Source organism: Rhinolophus sinicus, chromosome 16, assembly GCF_057876585.1.
Source record: "Rhinolophus sinicus isolate RSI-liver-muscle chromosome 16, RSI-T2T, whole genome shotgun sequence".
NCBI classification, from domain to species: domain Eukaryota; kingdom Metazoa; phylum Chordata; class Mammalia; order Chiroptera; family Rhinolophidae; genus Rhinolophus; species Rhinolophus sinicus.
In genome coordinates this window covers 29859311-29879843 of record NC_142516.1, presented here as the reverse complement: position 1 = coordinate 29879843, position 20533 = coordinate 29859311, and the positions used below count along the sequence as shown (strand labels likewise).

The 20533-nt window shown below is 48.2% G+C and overlaps 1 protein-coding gene across 2 annotated transcripts in view; it reads left to right on the top strand.

Annotated features, from left to right (window-relative positions):
• Window positions 1-20533, top strand: part of CCDC180 (coiled-coil domain containing 180) — a 50274-nt gene that overhangs the window by 16109 nt on the left and 13632 nt on the right. For both annotated transcript variants that reach the window (XM_088793371.1, XM_088793370.1), the window contains 17 exons: window positions 919-1041; window positions 2196-2369; window positions 3155-3270; window positions 4210-4336; window positions 6005-6044; window positions 6172-6593; window positions 7950-8179; window positions 10246-10421; window positions 12038-12218; window positions 13143-13289; window positions 14536-14680; window positions 14839-14955; window positions 15908-16006; window positions 17568-17660; window positions 19056-19228; window positions 19531-19586; window positions 19705-19780. In XM_088793371.1, coding sequence (XP_088649497.1) covers window positions 919-1041; window positions 2196-2369; window positions 3155-3270; window positions 4210-4336; window positions 6005-6044; window positions 6172-6593; window positions 7950-8179; window positions 10246-10421; window positions 12038-12218; window positions 13143-13289; window positions 14536-14680; window positions 14839-14955; window positions 15908-16006; window positions 17568-17660; window positions 19056-19228; window positions 19531-19586; window positions 19705-19780 — 2495 coding nt within the window. The remainder of the gene's footprint in view (window positions 1-918; window positions 1042-2195; window positions 2370-3154; window positions 3271-4209; window positions 4337-6004; window positions 6045-6171; window positions 6594-7949; window positions 8180-10245; window positions 10422-12037; window positions 12219-13142; window positions 13290-14535; window positions 14681-14838; window positions 14956-15907; window positions 16007-17567; window positions 17661-19055; window positions 19229-19530; window positions 19587-19704; window positions 19781-20533) is intronic.

Here is a 20533-nt window from a genome sequence, read left to right as displayed (position 1 = left end):
AAACTGTTTAGATGAAAAACCCCCCAAAACTTAATCATTTTGAAGAGAGTCTAACCTGCTGGCTGTAGCAGTAGGCGTCCCCGAGCTCGGAAGGCCCCACCTGCTTCCTCAAGAAGCTCCTGCTACTCCACCCCTCACGTGTCTGTCCAGCTTTTGCTCGGCCACCAAGACTCTGAGGTGAGCAGTGCTTTCCAGTGCGATGCACTGTCCGGGCACTGTCGCTTCTGTGGGCTGTGCCATCCACTTGTACACACTGTCACTGAATTCTACAAGGTCCTGCAGTGGAGGTGTTGCCAGCCCCATCGGGAGACCAAGTTCGCGAATGGCCCAGGGGCTGCCCAAGCCCACAGGACTCTGCCCATTTGCTCTGTGGCTTTAGGGACAGCCCCATGCCTCTCAGCTCTTTAGAGGCGTCAAACCTCAGAAGTAAAGCCTGGAGGGAGGAGGAGGGAAAACTTGTGTCCCCTGAGAGCACCCCTGGCACTCACCAAAGCTTCATGAATATAGAGGAGCCCGCTTTCTCATTGGCATAATTCAGTTACAGGAAATGGGAGCCCTGTCTGACTTGCAGCAAGGCTGAGGCCACGCAGGATGGCAGGCTATGCCTGGAGGGTAGGACAGTTCTAAGTTCAGCTGTGTGGCCTCCAGCAGGGTCCTTCACTTCTTTGAACCATGGTTTCCTCATCTGTCAAAGTGGGGCTAATAAGAACACCTCGGGGGGATTCAATGAGACATGGGGTGGGGGGAGCACGCAGCACCTGGACGTGGTGGGCAGACCGTAAGGTGGACCATCTCCACTGCTCTGAGAGTTTTCCCTGAGGCTCTCAGGGGTGTGTGGGAGGCAAATCTCGGGGCAGGACCAGGCCCTATGGTCAAGTCCGCACCAGCCCTAAGCCACACTGCCTTGTTCCCCTTCAGAAGCAGCTGCTGGACTGGAAAGCCTTCACCGAGGAGGAGGCAGAGAGCCTGGTGAGCCCGTCCTTCTTCCAGATGGTGGGAGTGCTCCAGAGCAAGGTGGAGGAGGAGCTGGAGTTCTTGGATGTGCGTAGCTGGGGACCCACGCAACTGGGGAGCAGGGTGGGGGTCGCCCAGGGCACTGGGCTGTGAGAAGAATGGGATTCTGGGGGCTTCCAACTTTCCTGTCACTCAGTGCGTCCATTGCCCTCATCGTGGCCAACCCCTCGGAGCAGCTGCTCTGCGCCAGGCACTCCAGGCTCACCCCTGACTCCTTAGCCGCCCGCTGAGGAGCCAGTCCTGCTGCACAGGACTCCTTGGGAGCGGTGTTGGCAGTGAACGCTCCCTGAGCCCTTGCTGGTCTGGGTGCTGAAGGGCCACAAGGAGCAATGAGCCCCTACCCCTGGAATCTGGAGTGGGGTCAACAAGCGTTTTCTGTAAGGGACCAGATAGTATATTTCAGGTTCTGTAGGCTGTCTGGTCTCTGTTAAAAAGTCCCACTCTGCTGTTGTCACACAAAAGCAGCCCTAGGCAATGCAGAAACACATGCCCGTGGCTATGTTTCAATAAAATTCCATTTTTGGACACTGAAATTTGAATTTCATACAATTTTCACATCATTAAATATCTCATTTTGATTTTTTTTCTCAGCCATTTTAAAAATGTAAAATCTATGCTTAGCTCCCAGAGCCAAACAGAAAAGGACAGAGGGCCGCATTTAGCTCACAGGCCAAGCTTGCTGAGCCCTAACACTGATGAGAGCATGAGACACACATATTTTTTAAAAGGGAAAGAGGTGAGGATTTCACAGCAGAGTGTGGTGTTTGGCTCAGATGCCGAGTCAGGGAACTCCAAAGAAGGAAAGATGCCCCAGGTCGAGATGGGTATGGCCACCTGAGTGCCCAGGCTGGTTTCTAGGGTGGTTCCTCTTTCTTCTAGGGCCCAAACTCCATTTTCTTTCTGTCAGTGACTTCAGCGGACATGGGAAAGGCCTAGACATGGGACTTTAGGATCAACCAGACCAAGGGCTTGGCCGTGGGCAGATTAGAAATGCTGCCCAAAGGAGGGAGGACTATGAGCCAATGTGAGGCCCAGAAGATGACCTTGAGGGGCCGTGCCCAGGCAGCAGTGGCCGGTCCTTGAGGCCTCCTCTGTCTGGTGAGGGAGCCCCGTGAGTAGGGCCCTCCTCCTTGCCCCGAGTCAGTCAGCAGTCAGGACCCCTTCTCTGGCTTCTACTGCAGAAATCCTTCGAGGCCCTGGCGAAGCAGTCAGAACGGCAGAGCCTGGACCTCTTCACCTACTTCCAGGAGGCCGTGAGGCTGTGGGAGGCACATCAGAGCGTGCTGTCTGTGCAGGAGCCAGAGCTCGAGATGCGGATAGAGCAGCAGCGCCAGAAGCACAGCCTGGAGAACCAGGTGTGGCCCCCAGCACCCAGGGCAGCCCCCACAGGGGCTGAGGGGCTGAGGGAGGGGCCGTACCCAGATCGCCAGCTGCCTGATGGCTCTGCTTGGTGGCCCGTGAACTCAGCCAGCCTTCAGATGGAAAAAACAAAACAAAACTCCTTTGATCCATACTTCACACTGGAACAAAAATTAATCTCAAATGTAAAACCTCAAGCTAGAAAACTTGAGTAAATAGGGAAATTGAGGCTCACCTTGGTCGTGGATAGAAGGAATTCTGCTGAGTCAGGTGCGGGCTGTGCAATGGATCCCTGAATCCAAATGTGTCTGTAGGAGAGTGTGCCTGAGAGACAGACCGAGGGTATATACTGTGCATCTACCTCTCGCAGTGCCCCTGTCCCCACAGGACATGAGCTGGCCCCTGCCCCACTTGCCTTCACACAGTCTAGGGAGTGGAGCAGGTCTACTCAGCATCTGATTTCAGGTACGACTGGTGAGAGTGAGGAGCAGGTGCCATGGGCAGGTGTGACAGGCCGGGCTGGGTGGGTGTGAGGGACATATCCCTGAGGAGTCCCATCCGAGCTGGGTCTCCGGGGGTATAAAGTGGACAGAGAAGAACATTCCAGGCAGAGAGAAGAGCCTGGAGGCCTAGCAGAGCCCTTTTTGTAGAAAGGAGCGTCCTGGGCCTGCCCCAGGGGCCTGGACCTCAGTTCCAGTGGCAGCATCTCTGTATGTCACTTATACTCTGTGAGCTCTGGTAACTCGTGTCTGCTTCTTCCTGTTTTGGGGGTGGCTGTCAGGCCCAAGAGGCCCATCTCGATGAGCTCTTAGACCAACTGAGGCAGCAAAGCAGTGAGGAAACACTGACATCTCACCTGGAAAAGGCCAAAGATTTTCTGAAGAGTATGAAACACAGGTAGGCAGACCAGACCCCAAAAGACAGAAGGGGATAACCTGGAATTCCTAAGCAAGGTCAGAGGCTGCCTGCTTTGGAGCCCAGGGGTGTGCTCAGCAAGCTCAAGATGAAAATGTTACCTGTAACTTTGGAGAATTTTGTGGTCCTTTGCAGCTCTGCTCTCAGCCAACATAGAGGCTTCCAGGGAGAACTCTTCCTTTTTATGGACATGTACATTTATATATGTGGATATATGCACATATAAAGTGTTTTCTAAACAATAAAAGTTGGATCATACTATGCAAATTGTTCTATAACTGCAGATACATTTCCATTTTTAAATGACCTCATAGAATTCATGAATATGGTTGCTTCGTAATGATTTAATCATCTCCCAATTGATTAGCTTTTTAAAATTGGTTCCAGTTTCTCAATATTAAAAACAGTTCTCTGTGAACCATCTTGTATCTTTGTGCCTTGGTGCAACGCATTCCGTTAGGACTATTCCCAGAAATGGCATTACACTGCCAATGGATTGCAATACTTAGATTCAAAGTATATCTTGAGGCAAATAAGTAACCCCCTGAGCCTTGGTCTCCTTACCTAGGAAACAGATGAAAGTCTGGGTCTTGGGGTATTAGAGGGTTTGATGGGATAAAAGAGGTGAAGTTCAAGGACAGGGTTAGGACAGTAGACAGGAAATGGGAACCCATGTTACAGCGAACACAGAGAAGTCTCTCGTGTGTTTTCTAAGTGTTATATAAAGAGTATGTATTCCTTGTATGGTCAGAAAAATAGCGAAACACCAAGCACTGTTATGTAAAAAGAAACCAATACAGCCGCTCCGTGCAGAGCTAAAGGCCAACTTCCAGCCCATCTCAGTGGGGCCAGGGGCATGAGTTTTGGCTAGGGTCTCCCACACTCAGCCAAGCCCTACTTAGGTGAATGTTTTAATCACAGGTATGAATGTTTTCATGTCCTCCTGACAAAGGAAGTGATGGAGTACCCAGTGATCATACTGAAAGAACTCAATTCCTACAGCTTCAATCTCAGCCGGCACTTCTACGTTCGTGAAATCTTTGAACAGGTATGGAGAGAGATGTAAAAAGCCCAGCCACTCACCAGGAAGCAATGGATGACTTCTAGTTTTGATTTGCTTCAAATTTCAACACCTCCCCTAACCTGTGTGGAGTTAAAATCTATGTAGGGACATCAAAGATAAGAAGCTGAAAACATCTCTAAAAGAGACCACTTCTTTCTTAGTTTAGAAGAGCTCAGAATTCAGGTCTCAAGGCTTAAATGGAGTTATAATAAAAAGGCTAATTTATATGACTCTTTGAGTTCCATTCATCCGACCCACCACTGCCACACAACCCTCCTAAATACAGCTCTGACCCACCCGCTCTCCTGCTCAGAGGGCCCTCACCAACCGGGCAGCCCCTACCGAACCCCTGGATGACCAGAGGCCCCACCTCTGCTTCCCACCTGGAGTCTCCCTGCTTCAGCAAACTCCTCACTCTCCCTGCACATGCCCTGTCCTGCCCTTCCTCATCCCGCTCCTCTGCTGGGATCCTTCCATCTGCACACATCCCAACTCGGCCCATACTTCCGGTCCACTACCTGCAACAAGTGCCCCATCCTCTCAGCCTGGCCCTCACCTCACCTTCCTCATCCCCTGTCACCTCTCCTCTCTCTGAGCGTGCTTGTATGTTGGTTGCTGTCAAGTATAGTTCAGAGCACCTGTTGGAGGTGTTTCCTGAAGGGTAGATAGATAATGCCTTACTAAGTTTCATTCAATTTAGATTGCCCTTAGCACAGTGTCTTGCACATGTTTCAGACACAATGCATACCGCTGGGTAAAAGCATGAATACCTGGAATGTCCTGGTCTGATTCTCCCAGAATTTGGCTCTTTCTCACCCACCCACCCAGCCAGAGTCCTACATGGCCAGTGCTGAAAATACTTGTGGTTGACACTGAACCTGGCCAAGGCTTTCCTGTATACATGGTGTCCCAGACTCCTCAGAGAATCCCTCTTCTTGGCAGGGATCACTGTTCCAATTGCTTGTAAAGGCTCCCTGTGGCCACCGGGTTGAGGTGGAACTCAAGCTATAGAAGGGTGAGCTCGCCATCTGCCTTTTGAGATCAGTCTGGTTGCCTGGGTTAAAGAATAGGCACTATCATGGTCTCCATGTGATACTGAGGGCACTGAGCCCCACAGGGTTCGTGGGGCTTGCCCACGGCCACCCGGCTTATGGAGCTGGCACTGGAATCCAGACCTGCAAACGCCACAGCTCATGGCACACATCTATGGCACACTGTATCCACAGCTTCATCCGGGGAATTGGGAGAGTTAGCTAGGAGGCTCCTAGGTCTTGTAAATCATGTTCGTTCTCTGTGTTTGTCAACCCAAAATGAACTGGGTGCCGCAGATTCCTGCCCCTTTGTTTGAATCCTTCAATTTATACTTTCTTGCTCTTTGCCCCAGATCACTACCAAAAATGTGTCAGAATGAGATTCTATTCTATTAATGCCCGTTGTGTGATGAAAGGGTTTGCTAGTCTCTTTTGGTTAAGGAAAACTGATTCCTTGGATTGGGAACACCCTGATGACCCCAGTGAAATAAAGGTCAACGCCTGCATTAGGCATTGGGGGAGGGGTGGTCCTTTTACCTGAAAGACAAGAGATGCCCTCAGATGTGGCCCTCTGGATGAAGGCAGCTCTGTTCACTCAGTGTCCCGTGTTTTTTCTTTGTAGAACTTAGATGGGGAAGTCATTTTCAAGCTCAGGAAACCAGGTAAACCATTTATAAGTTAAGGTCATGCTCCCTGACCTCACTCTTATATATATGTGGGCTGGGGATGCCAATCTAGGCTACGTTGGTAACTTGTCTTTCCTTGTGCTTTGGGGTTGGTCCTCAATAGAAGCACACGAGAAGCACTTCCAGGAGAAAATGAGAAAACTGAGGGGAAAGCAAAGGGATGGAGTGGAAAAGAGCACAAGTGAGGAAAGCGTAAGTAGAGAGACAAGTTCCCCCGCGTCAGCAGAAGAGATGGAAGAAGAAAAATATGAAGGCAATGCGTTCTCCATAACTGAAGAGGTGGGAGTGAGTCAGCAGGAAAAATCTGTACTGAGTGACGAGATAGATGAGTTGAAAGAGGACTCTATTCAGGGATTAGAAGAAATGCAAGTTGAAGGAGACAGCTCCTTGAAGCCATCTCAGAACCAGGCAGATGTGATGGTTCAAGAAGAGAAGGAAGAGGAGAAAGAGGAGGAAGAAGAAGAGGAGGAAGAGAATACAGAGGAGGAGGAAAAGGAAGAACACGAGAGTTTGTCTATGGTTGAGGTAGGCCAGCAATAGATTCATTCTTGGGCTTGGGGAGGGTGTGGTGTGTCCACTCTGTGTATTAATACAAGGTGGGGTCCCTAGTGGCTCAGCCTCCACTGGGGTGCATATATGAGGTGTGATAAAAAAATACGATGATTTTTTTTTTTTTAATTTGTTACAGTAAAAGACACATTGCCATTAATCCCTTCAAAATACTCCCTCCTCTCTTCAAATACACTTATCCCATCATTCTTGCCACTTTCTGAAGCAGTTCTGGAAGTCCTCTTTCATGAGTGTCTTTAGTTGCGCTGTCCTGGCTGCTTCGATGTCCTAACTCCATTCAAAATGTTTACCTTTCATGGTCATTTTGACTTTGGGGATGAGCCAGAAGTGACACTGTACCAGATCCAGTAAATAAGGTGGATGAGGACACACTGTAATGTTTTTATCTGACAGAAAGTGCCATATCAGGAGCGATATGTGACATGGAGCCTTTCCATTTTGATAAAAACATACAGTGGATGCTGCTGCCAAGTGCCATCCAACAGAAAGGCAGGGATCTTCAATACAGGGGAAAATCACATCGAAGCTTAGTAATTGCGTGTGACAAGTTTCAACTTGTTCAGTGCAGTCAGTTGGGTGTGAGCTACGGTTGAGAGAAGGTGTGTTTTAAAGTGTGCCATAAATCATCCTCCACCATGACAATGCTCTGTGTCACACATCTAGTATATGGCAATTTCTGTCAAGTGAAAACGTTACGGTGTGTCCTCATCCATATTATTCAGCAGATCTGACACCCTGCAACTTCTGGCTCTTCCCCAAAGTCAAAATGACCATGAAAGGTAAACGTTTTGAGTCGACTCAGGATTTCGAGGCAGCCACAACAGCGCAACTAAAGACACTCATGTAAGAGGACTTCCAGAACTGCTTCAGAAAGCAACAAGAATGATGGGAAAAGTGTCTTTGAAGCAAGGGGGAGTCTTTTGAGGGGGATTAATGGCAATGTGTCTTTTACTGTAATACATTTTTTTAAATTTAAACATTGACTGTAGTTTTTGATCACACCGCGTATCAATTTTGGAGGGACATCTAACATTCAGTCTATGGCAACTGTGCAGCCATTACTCAGCTCCAGCCAACACTGCCATATGGGAATGAATGTAGGCTCAGAATTGCCAGATTTTCTGATTTTTGAGAGAAATCAGAAATCCAGACTATATGTGCAATTTCCTGATTTTAAAAGCACTATGTGGGCAAAAATAATTACAGGCAAGATTTGGCCCATGGGTTTACAACCTCAGATGTCAGGAACCTGTGATTGGGATCCTCAGGTCTTCTGATGACGTCAAGTTTAACATCTTGTTTTATGCTTAGTCCGAAGCTCCGGAAGAGAGTCTGGGGGCTGTCTCCCATGAGGACATGGAGTCCTTCACAACCGCCAGTGGGAACACTTATTTTGTCTTCCTACCCCTGGAACAAGAAGAGGAAGCGTGCAAGAGGTCCCATTCCAACCTTTCTACCCTTCTCACTGATGACGCTTCCAGTGCCAAGTTTCTAGAACAAGTGATAATTCCCTCCACACTAGTTTTAGAAATTAAGAAACAGTGAGTAGAAAACCCTTTTATTCTCATTTTCTTGTCCTGAGTTTTATTGACAAGGTGAAGTATTATAACAAAAATTGGACTAATTTCAGCTGGTAAAATTAATATAAGACCCAGTCTTATTTAACTATATGATAAAACTGGGTCTTTATAACATAATGCAATGCAATGCAATGCAATGCAATGCATTGCAATGCAATGCAATGCATTGCAATGCAATGCAATGCAATGCAATATAAGACTGGATCTTACATTAATTTTTGCTCCAAAAGACACATTAGAGCTGATTGTTCGGCTAGGTCTTATTTTCGGGGAAACATGGTATGTATGATTTGTCAGGTAAAAACATGGCAAATGTTCATCCCCTCTCTGTCTTGCCTTTTTACTCTCTTAAAGGTATCTTTATATGAACAGAAATTCTTATTTGTAATAAGGTCCTATTCATCAATTTTTTCATTAGGGTTAGTGTACTTTGTGTCCTATCTAAGAAATCTTTACTTGCCCCAAGGTCATGAAAATATTCTGTGTTATCTACTACAAATGTTATTGTTTTGAACTTCCACATTTAGATGTACAATCCGCCTGGAATTAATTTTTGTTTATGGTGTGAGTTTATCCATATTTCCCATATGGATACCAAGTTGACTCCAGACTGAGAATACTCTCCTTTCCCCACTGCTCTGCTGTGCCTGCTTCTGTTCCCTTATGTGTCTATTCTTGCATCACTACCTCACCTTGCTTGATTACTGTAGCTTTATCCTAAGTCTTTTTTTTTAATTAAAGTTTATTGGGGCGACAATTGTTAGTAAAGTTACATAGATTTCAGGTGTACAATTCTGTAATACATTATCTATATCTCACATTGTCTGTTCACCACCCAGAGTCAGTTCTCTTTCCATCACCATATATTAGACCCCGTTTACACCTCTTCTAGAGCCCCCCTCCCTCTGGTAACCCCTAAACAATTATTCTAAGTCTTAATATCTCAAAAGTGTAAGTCCTCTGACTTTGGTCTTCTCCAAGATTGTCTTGACTATCCTTGACCATATTTGTATTTCTATGTAAATTTGAAATCAGCTCATCAGTTTCCATAAGAAGGCATCTGCTGAAAGGTTTTTTTTTGTTTTTTTGTTTTTTTTTTTGTTTTTTTTTGGTAATTGCATTGAATTTATAGATAAATTTGGGGAGAACTAACATCTTAACAATACACAGCTATCTTAAGACATAAATTTTACAAAGGAAGAAATGACAAGCTAGGAAAAATATTTGCAGCTCACATCACAGTCAAAGGACCTCATGTTCCTAATAGATAATGAACTCCTGTATGAAGAGGTTGGTAATAAAAAATTCAGCTACACAATGGAGAAATGGGCAAAAGATATTAATGGACAGTGTGCAGAAAAACAAATTAATTAGTCTTAAACACATGAAAATATGCTCAGTCTCAGTCATAACATGACAAAATCGTCAAATTCAAAAGCTGGACAATACTCTCTGAGGCTATGGAGAAGCAGGAACTATTATTCATTGCTTGGTGGGAGTTCAGGTTGCCTTGCAATGGAAACAGTTTGGCCATATCTTCAAGAATCACACATGTATTTTAGTCTTTGACAATATATAGCCATTTATGGCTATGTTTTGTTAAGATGTCAGTTCTCCCCAAATTTATCTATAGATTCATTGCAATAACAACAACAACAACAAAGTCACAGCAGATGTCTTCTTATGGAAACTGATAAGCTGATTTCAAATTTATATACAAATACAAGTGACAATTCTAGTTCAGGGAATTTATCCTATAGAAATGCTTCTACACGTGACGTATGTACAAGGTTATTCACTGCAGACTTTTTTATAAGAACAAATAGTTTGAAACCACCCAGTGTCCTCCTCTAGCAAGGGTATCGTTAATGAATGATGGTCCACCCAAACTAGAAAAATACAATGTTGTTGGGAAATAAAACAAGGAAGAAGGAATGAGGGGGGAAGCACTTCATGTATCGATATGGAAAGATCTCTCCCTGGTAACGATTACTGTCAGGGATGACCCTCACTCTTCTCTCCCTCAGACTTCGAGCTGGCTTTTTTGAGCACTTAGAGAAGTGGTTTGACCAGTGTGCCCTCAATGCCCGGGTCACTTTGGCCAGTAAGATTGATGAGCTGGATTCAGAACTGGAGCTGCGTCTGCACCTGCACCAGCCAAGAGCCCAGCGCATTGAAAAGGACATCCACAACTTCAGGGCAGGTACAGACCCTGCCTGGGAAAGGCTTCCCTGCCCCAGGCAGCCCGGTGTCTGTGCCACAGCAGCTCCACATTCATGAGCTGCCCCAGTTTGCACCCACAACATTTATCATGTGGTCATCGCCCCATGGAAGATATGTGTGAGGGTTTGTACCTCCCGTGCAGGCAGAGAAGGTAGTACTCAGAATCCTCATTCAAGACTTTTTAGAATTGTTTTTTTAAAGGAGGGCATGCATTAGATGCTGACATGAAGAGTATGGTCCTGTTTTAGTCGTATGGATCCCAGATCTGCTCACACGCCTGTCGGATGCACACCTGTATGGTGGATGCTCTAGAAGCAAGCCTGTTACTCGGGAATCAGAGCTGGCAGGCTCAACCATTGTAGCTGTGTCACTCTAGGCAGGTTATGTAACTTCTCTGATCCCTCCCCTCCCTACAGAAGGGGATGTTGTTGTTGGTAATGATGCAGTGAGGAATCATGAATACCTTGTACATGTCACAGCCACCAAAAGTGGTAGCCATTAATTTCAGCTTATAATTTACAACACTTAAAAAAAAAAAAAAAAGAAGTGCCATTTCTTTCTTAGGTGGAGAGTTCCATTAATAGAGGGACACACTTTTAGTTGAATTCTTCAGTGACCCCTGTTAGGTTTTCACTTGCGTCGTACTTCAAGTTCCATCATAGACCTTTAGAGCTTGAAAAGGGTCCCCACATGAGCGCACCCAGCCTCCTCCTGCCTGCGGCGGTGAAATGGTTGTGGAGTCAGACAGCCTGGCCTGGACCCCCAGTGCTTGTCGCCTCAGGAGACCTTTGTGACTTTTGGAACCTCCTTGTCTTCGTCTGGAAAATGTACATGAAATATCAATATAAGTAAAGATGCTTTCTAAAGGCTGGTTTCCTTACCCTTTCCTGGTCCCTGGGGCCCAATGGATAGTGTGGAAACTGAGGCCAGAGAAACAACATCCTAGAGTCACACCGTTCATTTTTGGCAGAGCAGGGACCACAGCACTTTGACCTCTCCCAGCAGTAGGGAGGTCGGACGGGGTGATCTGGGGCTGTCTACTAGCTCTCAAGGCCTGTGATGGAGCTCTGAAAGCCAAATCCTGGTTCTTTTTACTCTGCCTTGGAAGTTCATTGGAATTCAGGTTCATTGGAAATGAGTAGCCATTGATATAAAGGAACAATGCCCCAACCGGCCAGTTGTGCGCTGGTTGTTTTCTCCCCAAACCTTCTTACCGAGATCCCTGCCCTCCCCAGTACCCTCCTCCCATCCCATCTGCTCCTGGGCTGCTCCCCTGGGACTCCCTAACTCCCAGGCTTTGTTCTGCTCAACTGCAGGTAGGATGTCTCCATCTGCAGAGTCCTCCCCACCCACAGTTGGGCAGAGCCTCCTCTCCAGTTAGAGACCCTGGGGCAGTCTCAGACTGGCCTCCCTGAGCTCTGTGTCCATTCCTATGGCACGCCCTGGTGAGGACAGTGGGGCAGGGTAAGGGATATTGTCCTGAACGGTCTCTGCTCTGCAGCTGGCCTGGGAGAGGCAGGCGTCTGTCCAGCAAAGGAATGTCCTGAGGTGACTCAGGATCCCAGAGGACCTCGTTTCCCCTCATCCTTTTTGCAGCTGAAGTCTTGCTTCATCAACAGCGTCTGGACAGACACTGTGCCGGGGTGACAGAGGCTCTGAAGAAGGAGAGGCTGCTGTTCTATCAGTTCCAAGAGGAGCAAAACACCAGGAGTAAAAACTTCCGCCGCAAGGTTTACGACATGGAGCACACCTTCGTGAATGCCACCAGGAGCCAGAAGTAAGGGCTCTGGAGTCCCCACCCGGCTTCGTGGGCCTAGAACCCAGCCTAGAGCAGGCAGCCGCTCTCTCAAAGGAGTGGTCTCTCCCTGATGGATAAGAGAGTCGGGTTTTCCAGGCCCCAGGGCAGCAACCTTCTCTTTTCAGCTCACCTCTTCACAATAGGTGAGAAATACCTGTCTGGGGGCTGGGGGCTGGGGGTGGGGCTGGCTGAGCTGCCAGAGAAAAAGAAAGGATGTTCATGGTCAGAATGCAGGGATGCCAATTGCATGGCCCCAAACGTCCATTGTGGGAAAGACCACTTCCATCAGGTAAAATCAGGAAGAGCTTGCTACAGAATCCCCCCTGTCTCCCCGCCACTGACCCCCATCAGGAAGGAGCACAGGTGGGGAAATGCTCAGGGTAGAGCAAGGGGTTCCAGGAAGGCCATTTAGGGATTTGAGATGGAGGCTCTTGAGTGCTCAGGGAGGCCTCAGTCAGGTAGCAGGTGAGGAGCCCTCACAGGTTTCTGTCTATACAGTGGTCAGGTACACAAGAGGCAGCTGGGAAGGGTGGACTTGGGTGTGAAGAGGAAACTTGCAGGGTGCGTTTTCAGGAGAGCACCAGGGCACAGGGGCCATGTTGCTAGGAGTTAGAGAGAGAGAGCGTGCCAGAGGGAGGATGAGATCCAGGAAGACCTGGGGATTCTATCACCAATTTGGTGGCAGGGGCCAGAGTGAGGGGAAGGAGGCCCTCTGATCCAGCACACTGAGAGTGCCGCACCGCGTCCTGCACTTCCTTCTAATGCCTTGTTTTCTACTCAGAGAACACAGACAGTGGTTCTGGTTGCCGGGCATGGAGGTGGGCACGGTGGTGGAGCTCAAGCAGCCTTCTAGGTTGCCCTCCTGTGCCCAGGTTACCACCCTGCTCCTCTCTTGTCCCCCAGGCTGGTCACTCTCTGTAACACACTGCACCAGGAGCTGCTTAGCTACGTCGATGTCATCCAGTTGTCCCTGCGCAGCTTCCGCCAGTACTTGGAGGAGAGCCTGGGCAAGCTGCGCTACTCCAACGTTGAGTTCCTCAAGCACTGCAGGTGGGACGCAGCATCCGGGGCCTCTGCATGCCGCCGGCTTGTCTCTTGAGAGTTGGTCATTTCCCCCTTAATTTTTTTAAAATTAAATTTATTGGGGTAACATTGGTTAATAACATTATTATGAGCTTCAGGTGTACAATTCTATAATACATCATCTGTATATTGCATTGTGTGCTCACCATCCAAAGTCTCCTTCCGCCACCATATATTTGACCTCCTTTACCTTCTTCATCCTCCTCCCACCCCCTTTCCCCTCTGGTAACCACCGCATTGTTGTCTGTGTCTGTGAGTTTGTTTATTGCTTTCCGTTCTCTATCCCACATGAGTGAAATCATGGGTCTTGTCCTTTTTCATCTGACTCATTTCACTTAGCATGGTAATCTCAAGATCCATCCATGTTGTCGCAAATGGCACTATTTCATCATCTTTTATGGCTGAGTATTATTCCATTGTATTAGGTTGGTGCAGAAGTAATTGCAGTTTAAAAGGTTAAAAATAATTGTAAAAACCGCAATTACTTTTGCACCAATCTAATGTATGTGTACCACATCTTTATCCAATCATCCATCAAAAGACACTTAAGTTGTTTCCATGTCTTGGCCACTGTGAATAACGTGACAATGAACATAGGGGTGTGTATGTTCAAATTTTCAAATTTTTTATTGTGGCAAAATATGCATAACATAAAATTGTCCATTTTAACCATTTTTAGGTGTACAGTTCAGTGGCGGTAAGTATGTTCACATTGTTATGCTACCATCACCACCATCCATCTCCAGAACTTTTCATCTTCACAAACTGAAACTGAGTCCACTGAACACTCTCATTCTCCTCTCCCCCAGCTTGTGGCAACCGCCATTCTACTTTGTGCCTCTGTGAATTTGACTACTCTAGGTGCCTCATTATAAGTGAAACCACACAACATTTGTCCTTTTTTGTGTCTGGCTGATTTCACTCAGCATGAAGTCTTCAATCCTCATTCATATTGTAGCATGTGTCAGAGTTTTATTCCTTCCTAAGGCTGAATACGAATTCATTGTGCATATATATGACTTTTTTTTTTTTTTTAATCCATTCATCCCTCAGGGCACATTTGGGTGTTTTTCCTGCTTTTGTCCTTGAACTACCTGCATTCAGTTTTCTTGACCTTGTACTTTTAATCGAAAGCCTTGTCAACCTCAGTATTTGGGACGGGTGGAACGTTTCAGGTCTGACCAGTGGCTTTTATTTCTCCCATTATCTTCAGATTATTTTCAGAGGGAGGCAACTTTTCTTTGGAAGAAATTGACTCACTGTGTCATCGATTGGAGAAGGAAGCTACCCGGATAGACTTTGTTGAAAACTTCATCATGATCAACTTGGAGAAGATGGAGAGCGAGTACCTGGACCAGGTGGGTGAGCCCCAGCCCTGACCTACACCTGGTTACAAGGTCAAAGGGGCCAGTCAAGCCCCCTTTCCAACCATTAATTGAGCCTGCACCCCTCTGCTTCTAAATCCCAAAAGTTCCCAGTTAAGCCCCCCTCCTTTATTTTTTATATTTCTTTACAGGCCAATGATTTCATCAACAAGTTTGAAAGTAAATTCCATAACCTGTCTGTGGACCTTATTTTCATAGAGAAAATCCAACGCTTGCTGACGAATCTACAAGTGAACATCAAGTGCGAGGTAGGACAGATTCATTCTTCATCTGGTGGGTGTTTATCACACACACCTGCACGCCAGCACTGTGCCAGGTGCTGGGGTTACTGGTGTGGTCTCTGCCCCATGGTACTTGCACTCCAGCCAGGAAGACAAAGATTAAATCATAATAGCCTCTAACTTTCATTGCGTTCTTATGCACCATGCATCCTACTAACCGACTTATTTTGATTAGCTATGTTAGTCCTCAGAAGAATTGTATGAGGCGAGTATGGTTTTTAACCCCCATTTTAGAGATAAAGAAACCAAGGCAGAGAGTAATTAAGTGACTTAGTCAAGAACACAGAGCTCTTAAATGGTGGAGCCAAAATATGAATCCAGGTCAAAGATCTCAAATAAACCTAGCTACACACCTCAAGGAATTAGAAAAGAAGAACAAACTAAGCCTAAAGCTAGCAGAATGAAGGAAATAAAGGGCAGATCAGAAATAAATGAAAGAGTCCAGAAAAACAGTAGAAAAGATCAATGACGCGAGAAGCTGGTTTTCCGAAGATAAACAAAATTGACAAAACTTTTGCTAGACTAAAAACAAAAAGAGACAAGACTCAAATAAACAGAAATGAAAGAGAAGACATTGCAACGGACCCCACAGAAATACAAAGAATCATGAGACTATTGTGACCAATTATATGCCAACAAATTGGATAACCTTTAAGAAATGGATAAATTCCTAAAAACATATCTACGCCCTCAACCAGTACTGTGGGTCACCAATTTTATTTGTAAACTTTAAAATTTTTTCATCTATTTGACAGTAAAAAAACAAAAAACTTTCAAACTTGCGTTAAGTTTTTAATAAGATTGTGTATTTCATTTTTCCAGTACTTAATCTCTCTCTCAGATAATATGTTTTGTCGAACATTTTCCTGGTCAAAATCAGTATTCCAAAAACAAATCTCGGAACCTCTGGTTTTTCTAGGTGGCAAAATCCAATTTGCAAACAGATGAATTAAATTCTTCTCTGGAACAGCTTAAAAGCAAGGTAGAGATGTGTCGAAACTCAAGGGGAGATAGAAAGGTAAGTGCTCAATAGATGCTAAGCTATGCATAGGAAAGATGCATGATGCTGGAATCATAAACTGGAAATAGACATATCTGTGGTCAAGATTTCTCCAGCAGCAGAGGGGCCACTGAGCCTTTCTACTTAACCCGTTGTATTCAGTGGAATTAAAGAAGAGAAGAGAAACCGTCCACCTCCCCCAGCACCTCCCAGGCAGGAAGGTCTAGTCCAGAGAGAGCTTCTTTTCTTTTCCACTTCAGTGAATGAGTGAAGGTTTCATTGTTATTAGCAGCAAGAGAACATTTATTTTTCTATCTTTACTGCTTTTTCTTGCGTAGTAACATGTGCTTCTTGAAAAAAAGTTCCCACATCCACAAAGCACGGAGTGGAGAACACACATCCCTCATGTTCTCATTTCCTGCAGAGCCCCTTATGACCTCTGTACTTTTGTGCAGATGTTTCTACACTTCCTTTGGAGAGCAGGGAAAACTGGTTAATCAGCTGTGACCCCTTCAACAGACCCTTTAGGGATCGCTCTGCCTCTCCAGGGCAGAGACATTTGTCTCCCACATTTCCTTGCTTCCCGTCTTCCCTTTCTGCCCACTCCTGGTGCTGTCAGAGTGCTGGGCAGGGTGGGGGTGCGGTAGGGGGGTGGCACAGCCTCCTGGCCAGGTGGGGGGAGCATGAACTTGGTTGGACAGGTAATGCTGTGTTGACGGAGGATGCTGGTTGGATGCTTCTGCAGAGCAGTGATCAGGAGACAGGAGTGATGCACCGGGTGTGTGGTGAAGGCGGTGGGGACCAGGGACAAAGTGGCCAGAACTGAGTGCTCAGTGCCACATTGAGGAGGGTCTCTGGCTGCTGAAAGGCAGGCAGGTAGGTGGGAGAGACGCAGGGTGCCAAGCCTGAGGCAGAGAGACTAGTGGCCTGGACAAGGTGCCAGCAGGGACATGTTCCAGCTCTAGAGCTGAGTAGCAGGGGGATGGGCAGGACTCAGAGCGCACTGGGAAGGAAGGCAGTCCCTGGCCTGGGTCATCTATTAGGCCAGTGAGCCATTTGGGAGAGTGTGAGGGCTGCCGAGTGATGTGTGGGAGGTGTGGTGAAGGGGAATATCTTCACGGTACTCCCCTGCGCGCTTGTAGGGCCTGGTCAATGGGATTGCTGCTCCCGGGCGGTGTGTACTTGACATTGCCACGGACATGGCCAGATTCCCCCACCAGAAAAGCTATGGTCATTTTACTCCTGCACACTGTCGCCATCTTGGGCTAGAAGAAATCCTAGGGAGCATTCTCTGTTCCCATCACACGGATGGGGAGACTGAATCTAGCAAGTTGAAATCATTTGCACAGGACAAACCTGTAGAGCCAGGGTTAGAACTCCTGATGCCCCATCAAGTGAAACACCTGCTGTCTCAGTGCAGGAGTCTGAGAGTCGGCCCAGCGTACCCCCCACAGGGCCCGCCCTGCAAGTGAGGAGCGTCCATCAGACCAGCCAGCCCCTATTCCTGAGGTTTAGCTGGAACCAGCCTGCCCTCCTGCGGCCTGCTTCCTGTCGCTTTCTTCTTCCGTGTTCTCAATAGACAGTGACAGCAGAAGACCTCCTTGGCTTCGTCCGAACTTGGAAAGAAAAACTGAGCCAGAGGATTCAGTACCTCAACTGCAGGCTGGACAGGGTATCTGTGACTCAAATGGTTTTTACTATAAGGAACTAATGGGGTGGTGGGAAGTGGTATGTGAGCTGTTGGGTCTGGGCTCCTAGGAGACCTGCAGGGCTCATCCGAGCCCCCTGGTCTCATGATTGCCTGGCCGCCCTTATCTTCTCACTCCCTGCCCCCGACCCCATGGTCCATTTCCTGAACTGCAGCCAGACCAAACACTAGAAAAGGCCAGTCTGACCGTGCCCCTCTCCTGCCCTCTGGGTGAAATCCAGACCCTTCACTCAGACCTACACAACAGCTTCTGCAGCCCACCCTCCACGGCCTCTCCATTTCTCTGCTCCCTCCCCCGAAAATGTCCTGTCACCCCACACCTTCTCTTATCCCTGGTCTGGCCTGGGTCTCCTGGCCCCAGTGATACCTCCCACTTCCCCATGAGAACACAGACCATGCAGTGAGGTCTCCACTTTAGGGACTATCTCCCCTAGACGGGGCGCCCCAGGCTTTGACCCTCACACCAGGCTTTGAACACCGGAGGCTCTCAACCAACGTCAGGCGGTGGATTGGGATGGAGGGGTGTCAGAACCAATGGTGGCATAAATGGATACCCCTCAAGTTCTACTCCGGCCACGGTCAGGCCCTACCTCTCACTGCCATGTTTTGAACCAGCCCTTCCTGCTGCGGAGGCTCTTCCCACCAGGCCAGCAACACTAAGCCTCCATCGCACCAGCAGTCCTGCGCCTGACACAATGGGACAGGAGTCCAGCCGGGTCCTTCCCTTTCACAGGCTACCACTGAGACGAGACTCGGAATAAAATAGGGAACAGCTTCCCGAAGCGCTCCTTGGGGGCCACCCCTCCAACCCTTTCTCTAAGGTCCAACTCAAGGGGATGTCGGCCCCTCACTCATCCACGCATTCATTCATTCACTTGTCTGTTGGTCAGAAGCACGGCCCGGGCACATCCATAGGCCGGCTTTATAGGTCTGTGACCCTCCGTCTCATGGAAGACACTAGAAATTTTTCTTCACAGCACTGGTCCCAATTCTAACCAAACATTTATTTGCAGAAGTACATATTAAATGTCTGTCTCTCTGACTAGACTATAAGATCCATGAAGTAAAGGGTCACATGTTGTGACCTCTTTACCCCATGTCCCAGGACCTAGGCAGAGCCATGCAGAGAGCAGGAACTCGGGAAATATTTTTGGAGGTTTGCATGAATGAGTAGCCCCCTAAGAGAGATATGGCTGTGACTGCTTTATAGAAGGGAAAACAGAGGCTCAGAGGGGTCAGGCAGCTAGCCTCCCGCTGCAGCACCTGGGCAAGGTGGCCCTGGAATGTGAGCCCAGCCTGCCTGCCTCCCTGGCACCTAGGCTGGACCCACACACGTGGGCCCTTCTCTGTGGCCTTCAGGACAACATCTTGACTGAACTGGAGGTGGAGAGTGACATCCTGGTGTCTTCAGAAGCCCTTGAAGAGGAAGCCAAGGTGGACATGGTCACGCCTGAGTCCTTCGCCCAGCCGAGTCGCATGGGGAAGCCCATGATTGAAGACCCAGCAGTGGGAGTGGTCAAGAAGATCCTGCAGTGAGTGGCGCTGGGGTGCACGGGGGGTGGGGGGGTCGACACCACAGCCCACACCCTGAGCCTTCGGGGACCGGCTTTGGGGTCCCATACCCTGGGTTCCCATATGAGCCCACCCCTGAAAGCCTGTGACCTTGAGCAAGGGACTTCTTTTCTCAGAGCCTCAGTTTTGTCCTCTGAAATGGGCTTATGGCAGGATGGAGTCACGTGGTGTCATGTGCTAACTGGGGTGGTGCCCAGGGCTTGGCCGGAGCTGTCCTCATGGTCCCCGGGAACAATGCTCACACCCTTTTCTTCGGTTTCAGACTTCAGGACTCAAGACGCTCCACGCCCCTATGTGACAAAGGTCAATGTCAGACAGGTAGAGACAAGCAGGCCCGTGGGTCTCAGGGTACCGGTGGGGAGGAAGCCAGTGTTGCTACCTGGCCCAGTCTCACCTTGCCTCCTCTGCTCTTGTCCTGGGCAATTGTCATGCAAAGGCTTGAAGCGACACCGGAACCGGGGAGAACACTCCACGAAGGCCTTGTCCAGTACCAGTGCCATCTCAGCAGGGAGGTAGGGCTGCCGGGCTGCCCAGGACCTGCCCTCCCCCGACCCCTACCCCGTCTCCCTAGACGGAGGCGAGAGACCACCCTGTCACCTTACCAGGATCTAGCCTCAGAATGTGTTGCCTGTGCTCATAGCTCTGAGAATGCAAGGGATCCAGTGAGGGGCCAGCTCTGATGCTGGCTTTGGTGATATCTGTTCTTTCTTGCTGAGTCACTCGGCTCACGCAGACCTCCTATTTGGGGACCCTGTCTAGGAGTTCATGGGATTTCCATGGTGATGGCAGGTGGATCCAAGCCCTGCTACCTTCCCACAGACATCGTCCCTGTCAGAATGAGGGACACTGGAGGTGGCTTTCCTTCAGTGACAATATGGAGCCATAGGAGGAGTCCCAGACATCTGCATCCTGGCCATGCACTCTGCCCACTGTGCCCCGTCGGAGTCGTTAGACTCATGGCTTAGTGAGCGTGGGCCCTGGCTGATCCCCAGCGTGGATATGCCAGAAGGTGGATATTAGAAGCCATGTGGCTGAGCCAACTTTCTGGGTCTTCTGTGAGCCCTTGTTGATGTGGTTTAATTCCTGCTTTTGAGGAAGTGGCAGTGAGGAAACTCCTGCTTTGCATACCCGCAGAAGGTCTTTTTGAACATGCATGCCACCTGCAAAGTGGGAACAAATGAAGACCAACCAAATGAGAAAAGCAAAGGCTGTTTATCAGAGCTTGCTGCAGCAAGGGAGTCAGCTGCAACACTTGCCTTTTAGCG